General features: G+C 33.2%; 1 protein-coding gene across 3 annotated transcripts in view; it reads right to left on the reverse strand.

The window, feature by feature from the left end:
- ARHGEF10 (Rho guanine nucleotide exchange factor 10) overlaps positions 1 to 24,009 on the reverse strand; it is a 215,807-nt gene that overhangs the window by 173,843 nt on the left and 17,955 nt on the right. For all 3 annotated transcript variants that reach the window (XM_023494669.2, XM_012539906.3, XM_023494668.2), the window contains exon 2: positions 6,209 to 6,293. In XM_023494669.2, coding sequence (XP_023350437.1) covers positions 6,209 to 6,245 — 37 coding nt within the window. In that variant the 5' untranslated portion in view covers positions 6,246 to 6,293. The remainder of the gene's footprint in view (positions 1 to 6,208; positions 6,294 to 24,009) is intronic.

A 24,009-nucleotide genomic window follows, 5' to 3' on the forward strand; every position in this document is an offset into this window, starting at 1 on the left:
GGTAAACAGGGTTAAGTGACTTGCCCAGGATCACATAGTTACCAAGTATTTGAGGCCAGATTTTAACTCAGGAAAATGGGTCTTCTTAACTTCAGGCTCAGCACTTTATACATTGTACCACCTAATTATGTATTAAACACTGTATACTCATGTTACATGTTATAAGATTATAGATCTAAAGATAGAAGAGAACCTTTCTTCTTTTAGTCCAACCTTCTTATTTAATAGATGAAGCTGCTATCTTGACAGCTAAAGTAATTTGACCCTAGGCCAGGCCGGTGTTAAGTGGCTAAGCAAAATTTTTGGAGTGGAAGGGAGAGGAGGGCAAGGCAATAGGATTAAATGACTTGCCCAGGATCACACAGAGCTAGTAAATTTATCTGGTGCCAAATTTGAACTCAGATCCTCCTAACTGCAGGGCTGGTGCTCGATCCACAATGCACTTACTCAAAAGACTTCTAGTAGAAACCTAGTGATTGATTACTGTCATCTGAAAATCAACTTCACTAAATTTGGAAAGCCACAGGATTATGAATTATTTGAACTCAGGTACTAAGACTCCATATTTAGCACCATTTATGGAATATCATGCTGCCTAATCATAACTCGGAGAAGTGTTTTTTATTTTATTTTTTTATTATAGCTTTTTATTTACAAGATATTTTCATGGGTAATTTTTCAGCACTGACCCTTGCAAAATCTTCTATTCCAAATTTTCCCCTCCTTCCCCCCCCACCCCCTCCCCCAGATGGCAGGTAGACCAATACATGTTAAATTTGTTAAAGTATATGTTAAATACAATATATGTATACATATCCATACAGTTATTTTGCTGCCCAAGAAGAATCGGACTTTGATATAATGTAAAATCAACCTGAGAAGAAAATCAAAAATGCAGGCAGATAAAAACAGAGAGATTGGAAATACTATGTAGTAGTTGAGAAGTGGTTTTTGACAGTGGCCTTTCATCAATTACGAGATTTTTGCCTGGACTTCCATGAAAAAAAAAAAGTAACCTTTGGCCTTCTCCTATGTATTCTTTACTCATCTGGTTAACAAAGCAGAACTCTTTGCCTAAGCTTGTAAAACAGGAAGTATAAAAGGAAATTCCAATCCACAAGTTTCCAGGTGTTTTAAAAAGATTGTATATTCTCTATGTTAAAGTACTAGCTCTGAGTTTGTTTGAATATGAAGGTATGTGCATGAAGGAATTAATCTCATTGATAAAACAAAGTCCCCAAATAACTAAAATGCTGCACTTCCCCCTTTAAAAATAAAGCTATTTATGGATTTTTACCTGAAAAAAATCATATCACTTTGAACATAAATAATACTACTCTTGGTACAAATGACAATTGTGTTACAAACTTTACAAGCTCCAACTTGCTCACAGATTTATTATAAAGCATATTTGGAAATACGGATTATTTTTTTAAAAATACCTTGTTCTGCATATGTAGTCATTTCCTAAATCTTTAAATATTACATCTACATACAAGACCTGATGTTATCTAAGTAAATGACCTCAGGTTACCTGTTCATACAATATAGAATTGTTCTCTCTAAAATCTTTGTTTAGTCATGAGGCCTCAGAGCATCTCTAATGATGAGAAATTCAGTGCCCTGAAACCAGGCAAGCAAGGATGTTTTTGAAGAGCTCTAGTTTTTAGAAAATTCTTCCTTATTTTGAAATATATTTGTCTCTGGAAATGCCACCAAGTGATCTAAATTTTGCTCTCTCCAGTTATAAACACCAAGCCTTTTCTCTTGTGTTAATGGAGGAAAAGGGACAGAAAGAGACATATGGTAAAATACATAATTGAACACAAAAAGTTATACTCAACACACACATACCAAATTATAAAACATTTCTTAATATTCCATCATTGATTGAAAACTTTATATTCCACAAAAGTGAATTTTATACCTTTCATTTCTTTTACATATTTTCCCTGATGGGAAGGGGGAATTTAATGTATTATTTCACATAAGGAAGGATGGAAAAAGTACAAGACGGAAAGTGCAATTTCCTTGTAATATCAGTGGAAATATATCAAAGAAAAGACAATTATCTACTACTGCATTCTAAAGACTTCTTCCTTATTGGTAGCTAAAACCTGTAAATATTGTGTGTTCTATCAGAATGTGAGCTCTCTGAGGGCAAGACTTGTCATGCGCTTCTATTTTTATCTCTAGCATTTAGCATAGTGCTTTATAGAGAGTAAGTGCTTCATAAATGTTTCAATCAGTTATTCAATCAATCAAAGAGCTTATGATCTGACTGAACACAGCACATACATAAAATGATATATGCTAGACAGCCAAAGACAGAGAATCCCGGGGATATTATAGGAAACTGAAACAGTGAAAAAAGTCACTAAATTTGGTATATCATGAGCTAGGTTTGACTCCCAGCCCTACAACTAATTTTATCTTGTGTGACCCTGGGCATATTGTATTTAGTTCACCACTTTAAGCCACTTTCCTTGTCTATAAAATGAGGGAGTTAGACTAGATGATCTCTAACCCTGCCTTGAGGCACTGGATGGGACAGTAGATATAGCAAAGGACCTGGAATTATGAAAACATGTTATTATTGTTGTTTATCCTTTGTTCTTTAAAACAACCATCAGAGAAATGATTCCATGTCATGAAAGTGAATTGGGTTTGAATGAGTGAGGGCTCTGCAAGTTTTCACTTTCTCCTCAGGACCCATCTATGACCAGTGGGCAAATACAAATTAGCATGACTGGAAATGACCCTGGATACTATGGGAGGTTCAGACACTTACTAGTGACTAAGTGAATTAACTTCTGTTTGCCTCAGTTTCCTCAGCTGTGAAAATAATATCACTTACTTTTCAGGATTGTTGTAAGGTCAAATAAGACAATGTTTATAAAAGTGTTTAACATAATGCATATAGGAGGTCCCATATAAATGCTTATTCTTTTTTTCTCCATTCCAGCTTGATGCTAAGCTTTTGAACCAGCATAACCCATTACTATACAGGAATTTCATCCATAACGTCACTGACACATAGTCACCCAGCTTCTAATTGAAGATTTCCAGGTAGGGGCCTGTTGTAAGTATTAAAAGTATTACAAAAGCTATTATTCTTTTTTTCAACAGTTTTTTCAAACAGTTATCATTATCGCTTGTTAAATATGTAGAATAAAGAAAGATTGTTTCAGGTCAGACAAACATGAAAGAAAATTTATTTCCTAGTTTTTCAGAACCATGATAATCATAAGATGAGTAAACTAGAATTAACAGCTGCAAAACTTACAAAAATACTTCTAAAACAAATAGATACAACTTCATAAAACCATAATAAATGTGACAATAGATACATATTTAGTGGACTTTTCAAATTTAACTGATATTGGATTGTCTATGGACTAAGTCTATGAAATAGCAAAAATGTAAAAGCAGAACCATGGGCAGCCCACACATAAATGCAAACCAATGAAATGTTGCCAAAAAAATATCAAACAAAAGCTATGTCACAAAGATCTCATTCTAAAAATGGAGATGTTCATTATAGCCATACAAAACCAAGTGAAGATTATCAGAAATTACAGAGAGGTTATCCTTGGGGAGCCTAGACTTGCTGACTCATGAAAATTTTTCAAAAATTATTAGAAACTGGGAATATTAGTCCTGAAAAATACAAATTGTATGAAAGGAAAAGTTCAAAATATATAGTAGAAATAGTGAAAGAAATCATAACTATCTGAAAACAGAATGAAATAGATAGCTTCCTTGTCACTCTGACTATAATGGGAACAAGTCCCTCCCTGCTATTTTTTTTAAATGTTTATTGTTTGTATGCCTCTTATTATGTTCATTGTGCCTCTAGGGCAGATAGAAAAAAGATTGTTGGTGGAGTTGTGAACTTATCTAGCCTTTCTGGAAAACAATTTGAAACTATGATCAAAGGGCTATAAAATTGCATGTACCGTTTAATGCAGCTGTGTCACTAATGGATCTGGATCCCAAAGAAATCATAAAATAAGGGAAAGCATCCATGTGTGTAAAAATGTTTATAGTAACTGTTCTTGTGGTGGTAAGGAATTGGAAAATGAGCGAATTAACTAGAAAAATTGCTTAATAAATTATGATATATGAATGGAATAGAATATTACTGCTCTATAAAAAATGATGAGCAGACTGATTTCAGAAAAACCTAGAAAGACTTACATGAACTGATGTTAAGTGAAGTAAGAAGAACCAGAGAACACTACACAATAACAGCAAAATATCAACTATGATAGACTTATCTCTTCTTAGCAATACACTGATCCAAGACAATTCCAAAAGACTTGGGATAAAAAAATGCCATCTGTATCCAAAGAGAGAACCATGGAGAATAAATGTAGATTAAAACATACTATTTTCACCTCTTTTTGTTGTTTGCTTTTTCTTTTTTGTGATTTTTTTTCCCTTTTGCTCTAATTTTGCTTTCACAACATGAGTAATATGGAAATGTTTTAAATGACTATATATGTTTAACTTATATCAGATTGCTTGCTGTCTTGAGGAGGAAGGAGGTAAATGAGGGAGGAAAAAAAACATTGGAACTCAAAAACTTCCAAAAATGAATGTGGAAAACAATCTTTACAGTAATTAGAAAAATAAAATACAATTGAATTTTTAAAAAAAACAGAAAAATGATTGCTTTTGTAATTGGATTAAAATGTTGGGATATAACATTATTGGGACAATTTCTTGGTTACTTCAATTTCATCACCTATAAAATGAGGAAGCTCTACCAGTTGATCTCTCTAAAGTTTCTTAGAGCCCCAGAATCTGTGATTTCATGAAAGTATTCTCAATACAATGCTTTAAAAAGAAAATTCTATAACCTTCTTTGAAGAAAGGAGGAAGCTAAGAACCATGGCAACCCTATCTAATATAAAGAAGAATAATGATGATGATAATAAAGAAAATCAAGGTGACATAATGAATATAGAGCCATCCAAAGAGTCAGAAAGAATCATATTCTAATCCAAATCTTGACACATATTGGTTCTATGACTGAGCAAGACCAAATGGTCTCTTGGTGTCCTGATCAATCTATCAAGGAGTTGCTGAACTTCATAGGTAGATTTCCCATACCAGCCCTTCCTCACACTAATGAAATCGAAGATCCAATTTTAGAAAAATTAGATATCACTTAAAATTTCTATAATGCTTCAAGAGTTGTGTGATCTTGGAAAAGTCATTTACACTTGTGTGGATTTATGAAGAATGAAGTGAGCTGAACCTAGAGAACAATTTATACAATAACAACTTTGTGAAGACAAATCATTTTGAAAGACATAACTCTGAACAACACAACAATCAATCATGATTCTAGAGGACTGATGACAAAGCATGACATCTATACACTTTTTATCAAAGAGTAGATAAGAGAAACATACTTTTTTAATATAGATAATGTTGGAATTTGTTGACCATGAAAATTTGTTATAAGGGGTTTATTTTCCTTTTTAAAAACTTCTTATTTGAAGTGATTAGAAAGGTAGAAATAATTGATTCTTAACTGAAAAAAAAAGTTTTAAAGTCAGTTTACTTCTTAGAACTTCAGTTTCATCACCTTTTAAAAAGAGGAAGTTGTATCAGATGTTCTCTAAGGTTTCTTAGAGCCCTAGATTTTACGATTCAGTGATTTCATAAAGCATTCTGGCTATAGTGTCTTAAAAGGAAAGTCCCACATACCTGCTTCAGGGAACAGAAGAAGCTATGAACTCACAGTATGAGTCTCAAATCATTTTTAAAAAACCCACAATATCAGGTAATGGTATCATGTCCTTTTTTCCTATAAATTGCTTTGCCAAATCACTATCCAAACATCACTATTAAGGGGGCTGCAAAAGGTAAAAGCCCTACAAATCTGACACTTATTACTATCCTTTAGGGATTGTCTCAGCTAGGTGGCACAATGGATAGTATACTAGGTTTGGAGTCAGGAAGATCCCAGTGCAAATAGAGTCTTAGACACTTACTAGCTGTGATCTTGTGTCTCTTAGCCCTGTTTGCCTCATTTTCATCACCCATGAAATGAGTTGGGGAAAGAAGTGCAAATCAATCCAGTATCATTGTCAAGAAAACCCCAAATAAGCTTATGGGGATTAAGATACAACCAAAAACACTGAACAACAACAATACAAGCAATGGTCCAAATGTATCAGAATATTTTACTTACTTTCAGGTGGTGGAGGAGGAAATTCCTCTGGATCCATATTATTCTCTCCAGCTCTCTAAGCTACTTTCTTAATTGAATGGAGTGCCTGAAAGAGACAAAACAATTAAGATGAATTTTTATTTCAGATAATTCTGTGATTGTCATGATACAATGATACAAAGGGCAAAAAAAAAAAAAAAAAAAAAAAAAAAAGATAGCTAGCACTTACATCGCACTTTAAAAGTTTACATAGTGCTTTACAAATATTGTTATCCTCACAACAAACCTGTGAATAAGATGTTATTATTTATTGTCCTTGTTTTACAGATGAGGGAACTGAGGTAGATAGAGGATAAATGCTTGCCCAAGATACCCACCCAGTAAGTGTCAGATGCTGAATTTAAAGAGAGGTCTATCTGACTCCAGATCTAGGACTCAATGCCACCTAGTGGCCCTTTATCCTTGTCAAGTATAGCAGGAAAGAATATTATATTTGGTAGTTCAAATCTCTGCTATTCTCCTTTGTTTGAACAATTTACCTAATCCTTCAAGGTTTTAGTTCATCTGAGAAGTGAAGAGATTAGACTGGATTGTATTTAGGATTCCTTCCATCTCACAATTTATGATATTATTAGCCAAAAATCCTATTTGCTATTTGTGTTAGCTTGCACAAGCCTCTTAACCCCTCTACTCAATATATTGTGGTCTTTTTTCCTTTTATATCTTTTATAAGCCTGTCTTCTATGAATATAAAAGATGAGGAAGAGGTATACTTTTTACTAGCAGGGGGAAATTATTTTTAAATTTTTTTTAATTTTAAAAATTAAAAAATTTTGCAAGTTTTTGCAAAGGGAGAAAACTAGTTAAATTTATATAAGTGAATTCAGATAAAAGCATACTATTTTCAATTTTTTAATGGTTTTTCCTTTTGTTATGTTTCTTCTTTCACAACATGATTAAATAGAAATATGTTTTACATGATTGCATATGTATAACATATCAGATTTCTTGCCATGTTGGAGAGATAGGAGATGACAGAGGAAGAAAAATTTGGAACTCAAAATCTTTCCAAAAATGAATGTCAAAAATTGTCTTTACACGTATTTGGGGAAAAAAATTAAATTAACATAAATGTCCTTTCTTTTCTATCCCATTAAACCAATAACAGTTTCAAAATGATATTATCTTTTTTATCCTTTCTCCCTTCATCTAAATCTTGCCTTCCAACATCTTGTAAGGTCTTACTTCTTGCAAACATTAAAGCTATTTTTTATTGTTCCATTCTCAGGCCAGACTCATTAATAGTCTTCAATAGATCAAATCCTTCATGATCAAGTGCAGACCCAAAATTATTCATTCTGAATGGTACAGAGACCCATTCCTCTCTCATTAATATTTAGAATCTCCATGCCCTATTAGAAAATTAAATTTGAGAACAAATGGGATAGTTGATTTAACACATAGTTACTACTTCCTTCAGATGAAAACTTTTTGAAAATGTGTTCCTGTCTTGCTTCTATACTTAATAATAGCTCAATATTACTGACCGAGGTTCTGTCAATAGAAAGCCAAAGCAATCAGTTGACAAGTTTTTTTAAAGAGGAATAAATAACTAATTGCTTATTTTGTATATGTCATGTCCCAGATCCTTGTTGACACTCAACTGTGATCAAACCAATATTCCCTATGCCTAGAAGCAAATATCGCCTTAATTCTATTTACATTTTAGAATCTTGAGATAAAAGGCAGCAAAAACCTAATTGTATGTGAAAGAAAAGGGACAGAGGTTGAAATGATGACAGTTTAACTAGCTTGATCTTCAGCCAGAAGAAGCCCAGCCAACCTCTACTTGGCTCATTCTAATGACTTTTTTTTTCACGCCTTCTATCACTCAAGCTAACCAGATTGCAAATAAAAGAGCCAAGTTTTGGTTAAGCATCAATCTAGACAATGACAGCAACATATATAAGGTACCAGACCATCCTCTTGAGTGCTTTCCCTCTCTCAAATTAAAAACAACAATAAAACAAAATAAATGAAATTGTTTGGTTCAGTTAGCATTTTTCAAAAACAGCTTTGTCTGACAGTTTATGATGATCTAAAAATCTAAGAGTTCAATTGTTACAAGAGTTCAAATTTATCTAGAATTTTATGGGTTATAAAGTGTTTTGCAGATGTTATTTTTTTTAATCCTCACAATAACCCACTAAAGTAAATAATAACAATATCTCCATTTGACAGATGGGATAACTGATGATCAAAGAATTTAAGTGACTTACCAAAGTTACAGAGCCAGGACTCAAAATGAGGGGATCCAATGACTCCCAGGGAAGTACTTTTTTTTTCCATTGCACTTACCTCTTAAGCATCCATATTTGTGACTAATCTCCTTCTATGTAAAATTTCCCTGCTCTCAATTTAAATACTTGATTGAATCTGATCTTAATTTTATTCAAATCCACTGTTTCAACTAAACTCCTCATTCTTCCAACACACTTTTAGAAGTAAAAATGTCCTTACCCACATTTTCCTCTGTCTAGAAGACCTTTCTTCTTTCCCCCTATAAAAATCAAACTCATTTTTCTCTCTCTAAGAAGTGTTAAATGCCTGAGACCACATTTGAACTCAAGTCCTCCTGAATTCAGGGCTGGTGCTCTATCTACTGCACCACCTCATTGCCTAAACTCATTTCTCAAAGCTCAGCTCAACTCCATCCGCCCAAACAATAGCTCTCTTCCCGAACTATAATAACACTAATTGTTTCCAACACTCATTTGACAGCAATCATTTATTACATTGTACAATAAATTATACATTGATGTATATATAAATTGAATAGGTTTTTGGAGGGCTGGTATCATGACACATTTTTTAGTAACCTTCACAGTGTTTCCTCACACATGGTAGGTGTCTTAAAAAGCCTAGTCATTAGTTAATTGTTCTCAATTAAAAATCTCCTCAATTTATATGAAGTCTAGATTTTTTTCTTTTTAGATGTCAGAAAGCAACAACATCATGGTCTCAATTCATCTTGAGAAAACAACAAACTTGGACTCAGCAGAGACCCTGTTACAGTCTTAGATATTATAGAAACATGAGCCAGTCATTTAGCCACTCAGCTTCTGTTTCTTCTAAAATTGGGGTAAAAGTGGGGATAACATTCACTCTCAGAGTTGCTGGAGGATGAGGTAACATACGTGAAATATTTTGCAAACCTTAAACTACTCTATCATTACTGTTATCTTCTTAGACCAAACATACAATTGAAATAGTGAGCAAAAGAAAAACAGTTAATTTCCACAACTGGCAGAAAGCAAACTCATATTGGATTTCCCTTAGAGAAAACAACCTTGGTTAAGACCAATTTTTTCTTATTTGGTCACATATGCAAAGGTATACACTGTGTGGGGGTGGGGTGGAGTTAGGGGAGCTTTAGAGGCAAATACTGAGGAGTTTCGATGATCAAGTAATATTTAGGGGAATCTCTCCCATTCCAATCCAAGAAAATTGATTGCCATATTTGAATGCTAATGTACCCATAGTATAGCTATGATAATAGATGATGCTGATCTTAGTTGCTGAACTTCAAATTAATTATTTCTGTGGGTTTCTAATTTAAGCATTTTAATTCATGATTTCAATGTGCATTTGGCCTGTGGTTTTAAACAAACAAAAAGAAGGATAATTTTTTAGTTTAGTAAATACACTAAAACCAAGATGACATATTCAACCAAAGAAGGAATTCAGTGATTCTGAGGGATGATTTCACTACATGTATATTTAGACATCTTTTTATTCATACAGAAAAATTAAGATTATAATTGATCCAAATGGTAATGGAAAAACAGATGGTGGGTGTAAGTACAGAGTACACATATTACCCATACTGCCTTGTGAATAAGAAGTCATGTAACAGACATCAGCAAAGACATGTATTTCCAAAAAAGGAGTTGGCTGGTCACATAAAAAAGCGAGTCTTAACAGATGAGTGGTTCAAGTCTGACATCTGTGAATTACTAAACTAAGAGAAGACTTTCAGGGAATTGGGACAATCCTCTAAGAAGGACTTATAAAAAGACATGGAAAAGAATTACACAGAAGGAGAAGACATGGAAAAATGGTCATCTGTACCATTTGAAGCAAGAACTACAGAAACTATAGTTATCATCTATAATTGTATTATCCAATATCATCATCATTATTATAGGTGACACTGACACAGTTCTTTAAAATATACCAAATATTATATATGTGTGTGTGTTATCTCATTTGAGTAACATAGTTATATATAAAGATGTATATGTCATCTCATCCTATGCAGACAATATCCAAGAAACTAGGGTCTACCCAAGCAACTTGTCATCTGATTTGAGACAATTCTTTTTCATTCTACTTGCTACAGTTCTCAAGAGACCATGCCTTCCCATCCCAACACAGAGAATAAATATACTCAGTTTCAACACTGTACTGTGGGACTGGGCCATGTGAATAAAAATCTTGTCTAAACCATAATAAATTTCTGACACCCGACTATGTACCCCATTCCCTCCATAATAACTCTCTCAAACTCCCCCCTCCCAGTTTTCCTTCTATTTCATTGAGAATAGTAATCATATCACTAACAAAATCCAACAGTCAGAGTTACAAAGAGAAATTCCATTTAAAGTAACTACTGATAATATAAAATATTTAGGAATCTATCTGTCAAGGGAAAATCAGAAACTTTATGAGCAAAATTACAGACCACTTTTCACACAAATTAAGTCTGATCTAACCAATTGGAAAAATATTAAATGCTCTTGGATAGGGCGAGCAAATATAATAAAGATGACAATATTACCTAAACTAATCTATTTATTTAGCGCTATACCAATCAGACTCCCAAAAAACTATTTTAATGACCTAGAAAAAATAACAACAAAGTTCATATGGAAAAACAAAAGGTCAAGAATTTCAAGGGAATTAATGAAAAAAAAATCAAATGATGGTGGCTTAGCTGTACCAGATCTAAAATTATATTATAGAGCAGCAGTTACCAAAACTATTTGGTATTGGCTAAGGAATAGATTAGTTGATCAGTGGAATAGATTAGGTTCAAGGGATAAAACAGTCAACAAATATAGCAACCTAGTCTTTGACAAACCCAAAGATCCCAGCTTTTGGGATAAGAACTTACTGTTTGATAAAAATTGCTGGGAAAATTGGAAACTAATATGGCAGAAACTAGGCATTGATCCATACTTAACGCCGTACACCAAGATAAGGTCAAAATGGGTTCATGACCTAGGCATAAAGAATGAAATTATTAATAAATTAGAGGAACATAGGATAGTTTACCTCTCAGACCTGTGGAAGGGGAAGGTCTTTATGACCAAAGCAGAACTAGAGATCATTACTGATCACAAAATAGAAAATTTCGATTATACCAAACTGAAAAGTTTTTGTACAAACAAAACTAATGCAGACAAGATTAGAAGGGAAGCAATAAACTGGGAAAATATTTTTACAGTCAAAGGTTCTGATAAAGGCCTCATTTCCAAAATATATAGAGAATTAACTCTAATTTATAAAAAATCAAGCCATTCTCCAATTGAAAAATGGTCAAAGGATATGAACAGACAATTCTCAGATGAAGAAATTGAAACTATTTCTAGTCATATGAAAAGATGCTCCAAGTCATTATTAATCAGAGAAATGCAAATTAAGACAACTCTAAGATACCACTACACACCTGTCAGATTGGCTAAGATGACAGGAAAAAATAATGATGATTGTTGGAGGGGATGCGGGAAAACTGGGACATTGATGCATTGTTGGTGGAGTTGTGAACGAATCCAACCATTTTGGAGAGTAGTTTGGAACTATGCTCAAAAAGTTATCAAACTGTGCATACCCTTTGATCCAGCAGTGTTACTACTGGGATTATATCCCAAAGAGATTATAAAGAAGGGAAAGGGACCTGTATGTGCACGAATGTTTGTGGCAGCCCTTTTTGTAGTGGCTAGAAACTGGAAACTGAATGGATGTCCATCAGTTGGAGAATGGCTGAATAAATTGTGGTATATGAAAATTATGGAATATTACTGTTCTGTAAGAAATGACCAACAGGATGATTTCAGAAAGGCCTGGAGAGACTTACACGAACTGATGCTGAGTGAAATGAGCAGGACCAGGAGATCATTATATACTTCAACAACAATACTAGATGATGACCAGTTCTGATGGATCAGGCCATCCTCAGCAACGAGATCAACCAAATCAGTTCTAATGGAGCAGTAATGAACTGAACTAGCTACGCCCAGAGAAAGAACTCTGGGAGATGACTAAAAACCATTACATTGAATTCCCAATCCCTATATTTATGCACACCTGCATCTTTGATTTCCTTCACAAGCTAATTGTACAATAATTCAGAGTCTGATTCTTTTTGTACAGCAAAATAATGTTTTGGTCATGTATACTTATTGTGTATCTAAGTTATATTTTAATATATTTAACATCATCCTGCCATTTAGGGGAGGGGGTGGGGGTGGGGGTAAGAGGTGAAAAATTGGAACAAGAGGTTTGGCAATTGTTAATGCTGTAAAGTTACCCATGTATATATCCTGTAAATAAAAGGCTATTAAATTAAAAAAAAAAAAAAAGAGAATAGTAATCAAATCAAATCAAATGGAATTCCTGGAATGAGAATAACAAAAAGGGAGCGGGCAGCTTTCAGAGATTGGGTGTACAACACACCTTTATTCATTTTGAGACAGAACACTCACAAACATCAAGACTGGTTTGATGAAAATAATGGGGAAATTCAGAACCTGATAAACCAATAATGAAAAATCCACAGGATTTACCAGCAGGATAGTTCAACTATCTCTAAGAAGGCAATGTTTAATTCTCAAAAGAAAAAGGTAAGCCAAGCTTAGAAAGATGTAGGATTCCTAATTGATTAAGAAGGCAGATGAAATTTCTTTTACTTTGAAAGTAATAATCCAAAGTACTTTTATGATGCCCTGAAGGCTATTTATGGATCAAAGCTCTATGGTTCATCTGATTAGTAATAAAGACATAGCATTGGAGAGATGGGCTGAACACTCCCATACCATTCTCAAAAGATCATGATGAAAAAATACTGAAACTACTCAATATACCTCATATACATCAGATTGAAGTCAATCCCCTTTCTAGCTCAATATCCAACTGAAGAAGAGGTTTTGAATGCCATTAAGCTCCTCTAATGTAGCAAACTTCTATTGCACTTGATATTTATAAAGTGAGGATCCACTGCTCATGCAAAAGCTGACTGAAAATTTTCCAGATTATATAGCAAGAGGGGATCATCCCCAAGAAATTAAAAATTACTTCCATTTCTCATCTCTATAAAGGAAAAAGAAAGTGTTTAACCTATGAGAATCACAATGAGATCCCTCTCTTAGTTACTGCTGGCAAGATTCTTGTCAGAGTCCTCCTTAATAGTTCTTGATTGACTGTTGCCTAGGCACAGCTGCCCTATATGTGGTATGTCTATTAGAATACAGTCTCTTTGAGGGAAGCAACTGTTTCACTTTTGAATTTGTACTCTCAAATCTAGCACAGTTGCTGACATATAGTAGCACTAAATGTTTTTCCATTCATCCCCTTATTTTATATTGCATCAGAAACTCCTCTCTCATTGCCAAGGAGCATGTTCAGTTTCTATTTCTGGTTCTAGGCAACCATGAAGTAAATTAGGAGGGGACATGGAGCCAAGATGGCTGAGAAAAAGCAAGGAAGCTGCCTGATGTCTTTCCACTTTTCCTTGGAAACAAAATTGAATCAAGGCACTAAATAAATTCTGGAGTGACAGATCCCACCAAAAGACAGAGTGAAACAATTTTCCTGCCCAAGATAACAAGACTTCAAAAAAAGTCTGTCTCACTTGTGGGAGATTCTTAAACATAGTACAGTTCAGCAACCCAGGTCCTGAAGTCTTGGCTCAACAGGCCAATGGTATGGCAGGCCAGCTGTGAGGCCTCCAGTTCCTACACAGGCAAACTGCCAACTCTAGAACCCTAAAGACAACAGGCATAAGTAGGCCAGGTCACCCTAATACAGTGAGCAAGCCACCAGCTCCATGGCAGAAAGCCAGTAAACCAGGTCCCTAGCCTCCAGTCCAAGAATCTTTGGACAGTGGCCCCTGTACCCTGGAAGGATAGATTAACTTTAAAAGTCATGGAATTGTCTATAAAATGAGCAAAAAACAAGGGCCCTGACCACAGAAAGGTACTATGGCAACAGGATAGATCAAAACATAAACTCAGAAGAGGATAACAATGTTAAAATGTCTGAATGTGAATAAGTCTCAAAGAGGTCAATAAATTGGTCTTGAGCCCAAAATATTCTCTTAGAAGAGCTCCAAAAAGAATTTTAAAAATCAGATAAGAGAGGTAAAAGAGAAATTTGGAAAATAAATGAGTTATGCAAGAAAATTTTGAATTTAAAAAAAAAGAATCAACAACTTGGAAAAAGAAGCACAAAAATTGACTAAAGAAAATGACTCCTTAAAAAAGTAAAATCAGTCAAATGGAAAAGGAGATTCAAAAGCTAGCTGAAGAAAATAATTCCTTAAAAATTAGAATTAAATAGAATTATGCACATAGGACTATCAAACTGTGCATACTCTTTCTAAAGTATTTTTACTGGGTCTTTATCTCAAAGAGATCATAAAAAAGGGAAAAGCACCCACATGTGCAAAAATGTTTGTGGCAGCCCTTTTTGTCGTGGCAAGAAACTGGAACCTGAGTGGATGCCCATCAGTCGGAGAATGGCTGAATAAGCTATGGTATATGAATGCTAAGGAATATTAATGTTCCATAAGAAATGATCAGGATGATTTTAGAGAGACCTGGAGAGACTTATATGAACTGAAGCTAAGTAAAATGAGCAGAACCAGGAAATCATTATACATGGCAACAAGAAGATTATACAATGATCAGTTTGATAGATATGGTTCTCTTCAACAATGAGATGATTCAGATTAGTTTCAATCATCTTGTGATGAAGAGAGCCATCTACACCTACAGGGAGGACCGTGGGGACTGGATATGGATCACAACATAGCATTTTCATTTTGTTGCCATTGTTTGCTTGCATTTTGTTTTCGTTCTTATTTTTTCTTTTTTGATTTTATTTTTCTTGTGCAGCATGATAATTGTGGAAATATGTATAGAAGAACTGTATATATTTAGCATATATTGGATTACTTGCCATCTAGAGGAGTGATAGGGAAAGGGAGGGAGAAAGAAATTTGGAACACAAGATTTTGCAAGGTGATTGTCGAAAACTATTCATGCATGTATTTTGAAAATGAAAAGCTTTATTAAAAATTAGAATTGAGCAAATGGAAGGTAATTACACTATGAGACACTAAGAAATGAGACAAAATCAAAAGACTGGGAAAAAATAACATGGAAAAATACTTCACTGGAACAAGAAATGAGCTGAAAAATAGATCCAGGGAAGATAATTTAAGAATTTAATTAGAATTAATTAAGAATTAAGAGGTCATGATCAAAAAAAAAAAAAAGAAATCTGGAAGCTTCTTTCAAAAAATTATCAAGGAAAACTATTCTAATATCCTAGAACCAGATGGTAAAATCATCACTAAAAGAATTCGCTGATCACCTCCTGAACGTGATCCCAAAATGACAAGTCCAAGGAATATTGTAACCAAATTCTAAAACTTATCAGCAAGGAGAAAATACTGAAAGCAATTTGAAAAAAACAATTCAAATATAAAAGAGTCACAGGATTTATCAGCTTCTATCTTAAAGAATCAGGGGGTTGTAATATGATATTCTGGATGGCAAAGGAGCTTGTATTACAATCAAGAAAACTACGCAACAAAACTGAGCATAATCTTTTGGGGGCAGGGTGGGGATGGGGGATGGATATTCAATGAAATAAAGAACTTTCAAACTTTCCAGATAAAAACACCAGAACTGAACAGAAAATTTCAGTCTTCTAATACAAAACTCAAAAAAGCATAAAAAGATAAATGGCAAAAAACAAACAAAAACCCCCAATTTTATTTAAAAAAATAAACTGTTTATCTCCCTATATGGGAAGACAATAATTATAATTCTTATGAACTTTATTAGGAGAGTTACAAGAATTATACATAGACAAAGGGTACAGGTATATGTTGACTGTGATGTGATGATATAAAAAAATTAAGGGATTAAAAAAGGATTGTATTGGGAGAAGGGAAAAGGAGAAGGCAGAATGAGGTAAATTATATCATATGAAATGTATGAAAGACTATTAAAGTACAGAGATAGGAGACTGGGGAGAGCATTGAGAGATAAGGATGCATCAATTTTACAGTTGAAATAACTGAAGTAAGCAGTCATACTATTATCACTACATGAAAATGAGAACAGAGGTAAAGGTTGGACACCAAATTTATTTTGAAACTATATAACTTCATCTGAGCTTTGAACCCTTAATTTTAGTATTATTTATCACATATCCAAACCTTTTAAGCAAAGTTTTGGGAATAATGTCTCTTTCACAGAACAATCAAAAGGGATCCAATTTCATTTTCTCTTTCCAATTCCAGCATAAATGCATGCATCTTATCTCAAAAGTCATAATTATTTTCAAAAAGATCACTGACATGACAAGATTCTAAATTTGGAACGGAACTCTGGACTGTCTAGTTTAACCTGTACCTGAACAGAAATCACATTTCTCTGATTTTTGTCAAGTGGTTATCTAATCTATGCTATTTAACCAGAAAACCTACAAAAGAATTTTTTTTTTTAAATTCTGATTCCCTAGAGAATTTCAACAGGACACAGAAGTTATTTTAAGTCTGATAATGAGCTTTTCCCCTCCTATCCTCCACTTTTAAATTTATTTTTTATTTTATTTTTAATTATTTTGATTGGATTTTTAAGTCTGTCCTCAGTCAAGATAAGATGAGAATCACAAGATCTGAGAGGTATAAAGAACTTCAAAGATCATCCAATCTATCACATCCCAAATACGGAAATTGCTGATACATTATCTCCAAAACATGCTCTGACTCTTCCTGAAGACTTTCAATGAGAGGAAATGTATTAACTTACAAAATTACCTATTCCACGTTTAAACATTTAATTGTTAGAACATTTTATTTCACATCCAGTCTACTTTGTCACTTCCACTGATTGCTCTTAATACAGTCAACAGAACAATATTCACATAGCACTTTTTCAACACCACAATATACTATATGACATTACATGACATTACAATGTAAAAAAGTTATTTATAGCTAAAGTTATTTAAATCTATCAACAATTTTCGATGACCCCAAATTTCAGCAAATTCAAGTAACAAAACTTTAAAAAGAAACTCAGTAAAGCAAGAAATATATTAGGAATATAAAAGTAAAGGGAGAAATACACAGCAAGTGGCTGCAAGTATTTGAGAGCTATGACTCAACAACTCAAAGATGATAATTATTTGGCAAGTGATGCATAAAGGTTGTATTGGGAGTGACTTCCTAAGCAATTAAATATATAACCTTAGGATATGTCAGTTTCTATTTTCTTTAGGTAGCAACTATTTAGTTCCCTAGATCATGTATTAATAAACATCATTAATTAATGTGTGGGGTTTTTTGGGTGGGAGGAATAGAATAAGAATGCACTGACATTTTCCAACTGGGATTAACAAGAAAATACATTTTAAATACAATTCTTTTCCATTTTATTGCTACTTTTCAAAGTAAGAACTCCAAAAGTCCTAGTCCATAGACAACCAGCAAATATTTATTAAGAATCTATTATATGCCAGGCACTGTGGTAAGCAATGAGAATACAAATATAAAAAAAAAAAAAAAAAACCATAGTCCTGCCCTCATGGAGCCTATAATCTAATGGGAAAAGACAATACTCCCCAATGAAGCCTAAAATTTGGGAAGGTACCCTGAAAGAGGGCATGATGGAAAACATCAAAGGAGTACAGCTAGCTGGAAAAGGAAAGAGTTGGCTGGCCTGACACCGTCCTTCGACAAAAGTTATGAGAAGAGCTCTCTACTCTCAATTCAGAAGGCTACCAGAGCCAACGGTATGAGTACCAAAACAGAAGTCAACTCTTAACACAGTAAGATTCCTGATGCCATAATGGAAATATTCAACTGGAAATTCTGGAAGGACTTCTCATCCTCTTTTCAAATGTCCATAACCCATATGATGATGATGAAATATATATATATATATATATATGTAAAATGAAAACAAGTAAAGGAAGTAGATGTTGATTCTTTTGTTGTATCATTATTATTTTTCACTCTAATTCATTTATCATGAAAGACCATGTAATGTGATTTTTCCATATATATTCCATATATATGGCACAGGTTTCAAAAACCTGTGAGATTCAGGAAGGCAGGAACTACTCCCTAACATTTTTCATTTCTACTGTCTAGCGTGAGGTTCTATAAACAGCAGGTCTTTTTAAAAATATGTGTTGAATTGAATTTGTTGTTGAATAGTTCAGGTGAAAACTTCTGGAGCAGGGTGAGCTGGTAAAATTAATTGATGGGCTGGACTATCCATGTGTGCTATTAGCCTAAAGCAACACTTGTCTCAACAATCCCCAGATTTAATAGGATGCATTCTCTGACAAGAGATTCCTTCACCCCAAAGTTATACTAAAAGAATTTTCTCTGCCCTAAGCAAGCACTACATTTAATAGAGAGATTAGTTCAAGAAATAATGCTACAAATAGGATATTACATCAAAATAATTGCAATTATAGCAACTCAGCCTATTTCCCAACATGAGAGTGCATAAAGCAGTAACAAGTTTCTCATATTTACAAATCTCTTTAAGGTTTGCTAATCTTTAAGCAAAACAGCTCTTGATAGGACCAGCCTTATGTGTGATTGGTCCCCTAAAGAGAATAATTGAAAGATTGCAGCCAAGTTCCTCTGCCCAAAATAACCTCCCTCCTTAGATATCTTAAATTTCACTTTAATAATATTAGCATTATTTATTTGTGGTCATTAAGATTGTAATTTTATATCTATTATTTCATTTGAGTCTCACAACTCTATACGATAGGTATGATTAGTACCCCCTTTTTGGTGTTGGTTAGTCATTTTTCAGTCATGTCTAACCCTTCATGATCCCTAAATGGGGGGTAAAGATATTGGATTGGTTTGTCATTTCTTTCTCCAATCATTTTATAGATGAGGAAACTGAAGTAAATAAGATTAAGTGACTGGCCCAGGATCCTATAACTAATAAGTGTCTTAAGCCACAGGAAAGAGAACTCAGGAAGAGAAATCTTTCTTAGCTGAAGCCCAGCACTCTATCCACTGTGCTACATAGAGAGATTAATTTGCCCAGAGTAGATGGATGTCAGAGTAGATGCAACTTATACTCTCCTTACTAAAAGTTCAGAGCTCTTTCCAAAATATTAAACTGATGTTATGTATTCCTTTCTATATCACACTGTTTCAAATGCAAACACTCAAAAAGAAACATATTAAACACATTAATTGGAATAATTTTCGTTCCATTAAAGGCATCTAGTGAGACTTCTTTCCTAATGATGTGACCAATGAACCCTGAAAATAAACTTTTTCAAATGTCCAATTTTGAGACTTGGGACTAAAAGTTCAGAGCTCTTTCCAAAATATTAAACTGATGTATGTATTCCTTTCTGTATCACACTGTTTCAAATGCAAATACTCAAAAAGAAACATATTAAACACATTAATTGGAATAATTTTCATTCCATTAAAGGCATCCAGTGAGACTTCTTTCCTAATGATGTGACCAATGAACCTTGAAAATAAACTTTTTCAAATGTCCGATTTTGCTTTGAGTCCTTTTCACTATTTTGTTGAGCTTGAATGGTATGGAGTGGTGGATGGAGTGCTGTTGTAGACCACTCGATATAAGATCACAGGCAAATCATTCAATGTCTCAGAGTCTCAACATTTCTTTTTAAAATAGAAATGGTAATACTTGTGCTATGTGCTGCATAGGAAAATACTGCTTTTTAAAAGTATCATATAAGTGTAAATTATTGTCATCATTTATTTATCATATGATTCAGAACGCTTGTCAATATTCTTTGATAAGTAGGGGTCCTTCACCAAGAGTTCCTTAAGTCAAAGAAATCACATTTGGACCAAAAAATAATTGTGTGTGTATTTGTGTATACACATATATATACATATAAATATGTAGTGTACATATATGTATACATACACATACAATTGATATTCTTATAGTTAACACATACTTACATGGAGGGTGGAAAAGAATGTAATACACACATAATGCACACCAAAATATTTTGGTTATGAAATCCTACTAGATGATCCAAGAAGTTAATTGAACTAAAACTTTAAAATTAGATATAAGCAAATATATTAAAATATCCTATTTACTATTTTCACCAAAATGGTAGTGCATAAAAGCCAACATATATATAGTGCTAAAGACTCACAAAAATCTTATACATACTATTTGCTTTCATATTCATGACAATTCTGTAGAATAGATATTATTATCATCCCCATTTTATAGAGAGGGAAAACTGAGACTGAAAGAAGTTAACTGTCTAGTCACACAGATAGTAAGTGAGTGAGGCAGGATTTAACTCCAAATTTAAACTCCAAATGGTGGCACGTAACTGTGTCCTGAGCACAGAGACTGAAAGAAAAAAAAAAACAAGATTTAAGAAAGATTAGGATGTTAAATCATGATATCTGTGTGTGTTTTATTCTGATATTGGGGCAATGTGGTGGTATAATGTATAGAATACCAGGTTGAGTGTCAAGAAGACATGATTTCAAATCCGACCTCAAAACATTAGCCACATGAGTTACTTCACTTCTTTTTTGCCTTAGTTTCCTCATCTATAGAATGAGGATAATAACAGAACCTATCTGATAGGGATGTTGTGAGAATCAAGTAATATAATTGTAAAGTGCTTGGCACAGTGCCTGAGGCCATTATAATAATAATTATTATTGTTTAACAAGAATATTCATAAGGACCACACATAAGCTAAAGAATGAATGACTGAAAACTCCCATCTAAGGAGAAACAAGAATCCACTTTTATAGATAGCATAAACTTAATAAAAATCACATCTTTTTAACCTTTTCTCCCTTTATTATTATTTACCACTTTAGACTGAAGCCAGATCTCCATAGACCAAAAAGTTAGGGAAAAAAAATAGTTGAATACAGTCAAACAATTACTAAATTGCCAGTTATAATTGGGTATTTTCCCCACCCAAATAACCAGGAATTAAGTCACCTTTAATCATATGAGAATCACCCCTCCAACATTCCCCCAAAAGTTAAGTATATAAACACAACCTTAAAAGAAATAATTTTTTAAAACATCAAAAAGTCTGTCAGAACCATTAAGCTAGAAATAAATTCCAAGAAAGCTATTAAATACTAGCTTTGTTGGAAAGAAAAAAAAATGCAAATTTTAAACACAAGGGTTCTGCTTCTAAACTAGGGTGTAAAGACAAGATCTACATGTATTTGCTAATGTTTCAGGAATAAGAATATATTAATGTATAGAATAAGGCAGAGATTTTCCAAAGCACTTATAAATATATTATTAAAGCCACTGAAAAACATAACTGATTATTTCTTCATATTACAAGAGAACTTTGTTACATTTAAACATAGATTTTCCTAATGAGTTTCTATCTTGGAGAAATGATGCACTTTAATAAATGACCCTGAAAAGAAAAATACAACTTTAATATGAGATCAAAATTTGAAGAATTTTGCAAATGGTTGTTTATATTTTTACTCTACATTTTTGCTGTCAATAAAAATATAAAGTATCACTAATAAATTATGCAATAAATTAATTTATCTTTTGGGGCTTCAAAGGGAATCTCTAGTCTACTGGCTAGGATTAGGTCAGAGCCTGTGATTTAATCAGTCTAGAGTCTAGAGAACTCCCAATATGGAAATTCCATCCACTAATGCAGATAGGTCACTCCTTTAGTAATTAATAATTACTTTAATAATTAAAGAGCTGCCTTTGTTTCTGAAGGATTAAATTATTTACCTATAATCATACAGTCATAACTTGTCAGAGACAGAACTTGAATCCAGCTCTTCCTAATTTATAGGCCAGCTCTCTACCCACTGTACTATACAACCTTTCACTCAGGGACACAACTGTAAGTTTGATATATTATAGATGGGTATAATATTATTATTATCATCATCTCACTTTTTCAGTTTGACAATTTTAAGTTTTCAAAACACTTCTCAGAACAAAATAGTAGGCTAGGCAATACAATTATTATAACCATTTTACATATTAAAAATAGAAGTCCAGGGACTTCCTCAGGATCATGGCACTAACAAGTATTAGAAACAAAAATCAAACCTTTCTAGAGTCCAAATTTCTACAATACTCAACACCTTTTTAAAAATGAAGTATCCAAAATACCCATGCTCTTTCTTTCCTTTATTCTCTATGATAAAAATCCACAAATAAAACTACAAGAAATTCTGAAGTAAAATTCAAGTAAAGCAGAGGACTGTCTTCTCATTTTCATACCTCTTACTCAAACCTCCTCTAAGGAAAAGAAAAAAAAGCTGATTAGATAGAGAGGAGAGAAGTCCATTTATTGACCACAGCAGCAGAATCCTTTATGTTACAGAGATGGGGAAGTTATACTTAAAATGAGCTGATGTGCCTGGATCACAGAAGATGCCCTACTGAAAAAACTCATTGGGTCCATGAAGTAGAATTCAAATTTCTCCAAAAATAATGAGTATAATCTAAATATGATTATAAGATTCAAAAAAATAAAAACACTAAATAACAGTACTTATAGCAACTCTGGCACTATTTATAGATAGAAAGTAAGGCTAGAGAAATAATCTAAAACAATGCTGGACTCAGTTCCTAGCATGGTGCTTTAATGTTGGAGTTTGAAGGAATTGAAATCAAGAGTATTGTAAGGTCTAGACTAGAGATCTGATGGAATGGATGGATGGAATGGAATCCTTGATTGTGTGCTTTGGGGTAGAATGGAGGTTACAGCTAACAGCAACCAAGAAGAAAGCTCTATGGCAAAGCAAGGAATAAGATGACATCTATTTTCTCTCTCTTTTCTTCCTCCAATCTTCCTCTCTTCCTTCCAAAATTCATTGTTTATATTCTCTTTCCTCTCTCAATGCTATTTTTTTTATTTCACTTAGTGAATTTTCTTTTCTTTTTTTAAAATTTTTTAAAAATTTTTATTTTTAATTTATGGAATTAAAGAAGCATTTCTATAACATAGTACAAGATAAAAATCTCATATCTAGAATGTTTAAAGAATTTTGTCAACTTTCTTAGAATACAAGTCATTCTTCATTTGTGTCTAATGGTAGCCATTTATAGAATAAAATAGGAGGGGGAAGAAAGAAAAAAAGAAATTTACATAATAATTTTCTTGTATATTTGAAAGGAATAGCATATTATACAAAGGACATTTGCATCTATCAGATTGAACCCTCAGTTGATTTCCATTCCCTTTCATTGGGCAAAATATGGAAATGAAATATGGAAATTTATATTTGTCATAATAATTGAATCTTGTTGAAAGGGATTCTTTTATGATATATTTTGCTCTATTGAGTAAAATGTTTTTAATGATCAATTTTAACAATCAACTAATAAAAATAAAAGTGTAAGCTCTCAGCCTCTGCACTAAAAATGTGATCTGCTATAGAAAATCAGTTACAAAATTCTGCCTATTTCTTTCTTGTATTTTCATCAAGTTGATAATTAATATGTGTGTATCATTAT

Source organism: Sarcophilus harrisii, chromosome 2 (assembly GCF_902635505.1).
Source record: "Sarcophilus harrisii chromosome 2, mSarHar1.11, whole genome shotgun sequence".
Classification (NCBI taxonomy): domain Eukaryota; kingdom Metazoa; phylum Chordata; class Mammalia; order Dasyuromorphia; family Dasyuridae; genus Sarcophilus; species Sarcophilus harrisii.